At 27.1% G+C, this 4,877-nt stretch overlaps 1 protein-coding gene across 1 annotated transcript; it reads left to right on the plus strand.

Annotated features, from left to right (window-relative positions):
* The first annotated feature begins 2,910 nt into the window (after positions 1-2,910).
* LOC108753969 lies at positions 2,911-4,754 on the plus strand. Its single transcript, XM_018495964.1, has 3 exons — positions 2,911-3,936; positions 4,506-4,592; positions 4,662-4,754. Exons 1-3 carry the CDS (start codon positions 2,911-2,913, stop codon positions 4,752-4,754), a joined length of 1,206 nt encoding a protein of 401 aa, XP_018351466.1.
* The last annotated feature ends 123 nt before the right edge of the window (positions 4,755-4,877 follow it).

Consider the following 4,877-nt stretch of genomic DNA (forward strand, 5'->3'; position numbering starts at 1 on the left):
TTCTGAAGTAAACGCATTCGTGATCCACTCAAAATAAATGTGCTGATTATTATAAAACTGCTTAAAATGTGGTAACAGTAAAAGTCAAGCTTCTTGGGTGTGCTTGTCGTTGCATTAGAAACATTAAAGTCATAGAAAATTTTTATTTCGATAATGCTAAAAATGCAAATAATGATGGTTGATAGAATATAGCATAGTTTGCAAATCTTAATGGTTGAAGCATTAATTGTGTATGGTAATATTCCCAGAATACGGAAAGAAATAAAGCAAGGATACATTAATGATTCGAAATCCGTGGCATGAAAAAGCTGCCATGTTTTTCCTTTACTTTTATTTTTTAATTGTTGAAACATTATTAACAAATTAAACAGGTTTGTCCAAATATTGTAAAAAAACAATGATCTAACTAAATCGTAGACTATAACCGATCGGATAATAAATTATTAATCAGATGATTAATTACACAAACACTTTTTAACAGCAACTTATATGAATTCCGTGTTTCAAGTGTTATTATTTATTATGTTTACGGTAAATACATGAACTAACATAAATTTCTCACAATCTATCTATACTTTCCAAGTTTAATTTCAAAACTACTAAAAATTATCGCATCGTATAGTGAAAGACAGGTCAAGTATTTGTTAGTCATAAAGTAACCATGACATTTTGTTAGTTATTTACGACACACGCATGAAATAATGATATATTATTTATCATTATTTATATATATTATTTATATATATTATTTATTGTGTTATATAATTTACTCTGTTGTGCATCTAGATCAAAGCGGATTAACATTATTAAAATATTTTGTAACCTTTCTTTAGATTCATTCGAGTAAATATAAAGTTATAGTAAATATATATCGTTCTAACGTGAAAAATCAAGAAAGATAAAGTTTTATTTGAAATGAACTCTCTGTAAGCAGTTTGATCAATATAATATATTTGAAGAAATTTTTATGATACGACTAATAAAAGGTGATGTGACTTGATAAAGCAATAAAGTATAATTGCAATCTACTTATTTATTTTTGCTTTTGCGGGCTTATTGTAAAATTAATAAAACGAGCTAATGTAATCTAACACAAGACAATAGTAATAATTATGTACAATAATGATAACAAACGTTTTAGTCCCAATTTGCGCCCTCGTAAAATAAAAAGGTTTATTAATAATTGTTGAGCATTACGATACAATAAGTATAATCAAAGCTGATATTTTTATTTAGTTTCATGATTTATTTCTTTCAAGTCTGATTATCTTATATATTATTATAAAATCTCATTTCTGATCTGCTATAGTTAACAGTGTATCTACTGTCTGCTATCTCTCGACATTTTTTTAACATACGTGATGTTTAATATTTTAATTATTTAAAAATTTATTTAAAAAATTGCTTTTTTATATTCGTATTCTTTTTCTTCGTTTTATATTCGTATTCTAATTTCTTTTATTGAAAATAAGAATATAAACATATATATATATATATATATATAAAACCGAAATAATCAATGTAATCAATATTATATATCTTTTCAACCCTGAAAAATTATTGATTTTTTTGGAAAGGATAAGAGAGATGAATTTGATATCTGATTATCTGATTTAATTATCTAAAAACATACACACACACACGACATGTTTTATTGTGATTATTAATGTAAAAAAAATAATTTTTTAAAACTGTTTTGATTTATTTAGGTTAACTTTTATTGAGCTATTCTCGGACTCTCTGACGAGGCATTCCTCCGGTTTTAACGCTCTAAAATTTTATAAAACAAACTAAAATAAGAAAAATTATTACGAGCCTCTGAAATGATTGTGTTATTAAGGCCTGATGAGCCGGATTTTAAAATTTGTAAAAATCGAAAAATTATAGCATTTAAAAGAAAAAATTCGATTTTGTTGATAAATTTTTTACCTTTACATATTTTATAAAGATTGTTATAATAAATAATTATTTTAATAGCCCGACAGATCGTGGAGAATTGCATTTTACACAAGTAAAAACTTGTTTTAATTAAAATAGATTGAAATTTATTAATTTTATCGCGCTAAGACTTTTCAAAAACAAGATTTCGAGAAAAATGCATTTAAGACAAAAAAGTATTTGACAAAAAAGATTCATGTGTATAATTAACATATGTTTTTGTAACTTATTCATATCATACTTATTCATATATTAAGACTTATTTCACATATTCTAGTCACTATATATATAAAATAATTCAGATTAAAAAAAATTTATTTTTTTTTAAAAAGAGAAGATATGTAATCTCTCAGGTTATTTGTACAGTATAATCAAAATTTTTAGTAAGTATATATGTATGAAAAATAAAAAATAAATTCCGAAATTGTGTCATAAAGATATTAAATATTCTATATACACACAATTAGAATATTGATTTTTGGGATAATGTCGAAGAAAAAAATGTCAAAGGAAGAAAAGGAAATTAATATCTTAGAGAGTTATTTGTCTATGTATTGAGTAGTTGATACTATCTATTTCGTGTTTGCATATATAATTTGATGGGTTGTCATAACAATTGTATATCATTATTTTGCACTTTGTATCCCAAAGGTACAATTGCCGATCGAAGAACACCATGGTTACTTGAAGTCCAACAAGATATCCCTTTAGTCTTGTCTCGTTTGAGGTAGCAATTATGTGTAGTTTTGAATTTAAATTTGTTGCGTGCAAACAGGACGAATAATCTACGTATTCAATGAGAAGAAACAAACATAATAATTATAAAAAGAAGTTGTTACAATCATATTAATACTGTAGTGCATTGATAATAATAATTTTTATTTGTTAAGACTGAGATGTTTATACTCCCTGACATTCTACTGATCATGCTCGATTTGTTACCAAAATTTCAAGAATAAGTATTGAAGAAATATGAAGAAATGGCGGCTTTTTCAAGCCACGGACTTTCAATCCTTAATGTATCCGTGCTTCATCTTTTGCCGCATTCTTGGAATATTTCCATACAAGCTGAATGCTTCGATCTTCAAATTATCTAAATCGTGTTGCGTGGTGTCAATTTTCATTATCTGTATGATTTGCTATATGCAATTCAAGTTTCTCTATTTTCTTAGTTATGGGAAAAAGTATATTTCAGACGTACCCTCAACTCTTCACGGTAATTGCTACTTTTTATGTAGCAGTTTTATAACGATTGTCACGCACGTCTTGACCAGTCCACGAATGCGATTGCTGCAGACGATAATGGATATCTCTTCAAAACTACCTTCGAAGACATATAAGAAATTGTCTAAACTGATCCACACAAAAGATATCTTTAGTTTTTTTTCCTTTTTTATGTTATTAACGATATGTTACTACAAGCTGAGTTTTGACTTTAAATTCCTGTTATATACGATATACGTCAGTTTAGTGGTATTTCAGATGGATATGCTGTACATGAATTGTGTTTGTATATTAAAAGCTTGTTTTAAGAGAATCAACGATAATCTTGCGAATCTTCGTGAACCCGTCATGGAGGATATGCCGCATGTATTTAGCCAGATATATCAACAACGAAATCCATTCCTACTGATGGAACTCAAAGCTCTGGAAAAGCAGTATCTAATGATCAGCAACACAGTGCAGATGTTGAATTTGACCTTCAGTTTGCAGCTTCTTTCTTCGATAATCCTAACTATTTGCGAAGTTACTTTCATCTTGTATTTCTACATCACGCAGTGGTGCATTTCTACATTACGCAATGATGATGAAGACTTTGTAAACAAAATGTATAAAGATTTTTGGTACTGCTATTTCCTGATATCTATAATATATCAATTTTTAAAAATGGCCTCGATCATATGGGCCTGCGAGACTGGCAAGAATCAAGCTCTTGAAATCGGCACTACTGTTCATATTGTATTTAACAGCATTAACGATGAAAACGTGAAAGACGAGGTAATGTAATTTAATTTATACACTGAAAAAAAATGTTGTTAACTTGACTAAATGCGTTTACTTCGTAATGATTATTTAATTTGAGTATTTATATATTTAGGTTAAATCTTGTAATTTATTTAAAACATGTTATCACAGACAAAACGCTTACAATCTGAAAATAATGATAATTTTTGTCCATAGATATATTTGGTCGTGATAACCGTAAGATGGATATATTGATTAAAACGTGTTAATCTTACAATCATCATAATCTTACAATAGTTCTTACAACCAAAAAATATATATTTAAGACCGACTTCTGGTCATGATAGCCGTAATTTTTTCCGTAATTTGTTTGGATTATTAAATATTTATTTAACAAATATTTACTTGAAAACCCGTGATTGCTGCAATTAGTTGAATCAATTAATATTTTTTTGAAATAGCAACTTTTCTTCTCAGTGTATAAAAACTTTTGCGTACTAATGCAATTTGTTTGTATTATATATTAAGTCTACTTAATATTGTTTATATATTAAGTCATAATTATCCAATTTAATATTTAATTCTGTGCTCTAATATTGCAGTTACAACTGTTTTCTTTGCAAATATTGCATCGCGAAAGTATATTTTCAGCAAAGGGTATCAATATAGACGCAACTCTTCTTGTTGCAGTAAGTAATTGGCTTGCTTGTTTTCATGAATTATATGTTATTTATTCTGTATTCGTATTTTCTTTTCAGATTGTCGGTAACATTATTACGTATGTGTTAATCTTACTACAGTTCCTGGTAATGTCAAGTACTTGCGAAGGAATCAATATATTACGCGGATAGTTGATATTTAATATTATTAATTTATAAGAATAATTATAGTATTACACGAATATGATTAGAAAGATACACAACAAAACAGTAGAATATTTTCAAATATTGAAGATATTGTTTATATATATATAT

The sequence above is a fragment of the Trachymyrmex septentrionalis genome, unplaced genomic scaffold (genome assembly GCF_001594115.1).
Source record: "Trachymyrmex septentrionalis isolate Tsep2-gDNA-1 unplaced genomic scaffold, Tsep1.0 scaffold74, whole genome shotgun sequence".
NCBI lineage: Eukaryota > Metazoa > Arthropoda > Insecta > Hymenoptera > Formicidae > Trachymyrmex > Trachymyrmex septentrionalis.

Excerpts from the sequence above, each read along its gene's own strand:
- LOC108753969 (XM_018495964.1), top strand. The coding sequence starts at position 2,911 with ATGAAGAAATGGCGGCTTTTTCAAGCCACGGACTTTCAATCCTTAATG. Across the intron at positions 3,937-4,505 it reads ATGAAAACGTGAAAGACGAG|TTACAACTGTTTTCTTTGCA; the intron begins GTAATGTAATTT and ends CTAATATTGCAG. Across the intron at positions 4,593-4,661 it reads ACGCAACTCTTCTTGTTGCA|ATTGTCGGTAACATTATTAC; the intron begins GTAAGTAATTGG and ends TTTTCTTTTCAG.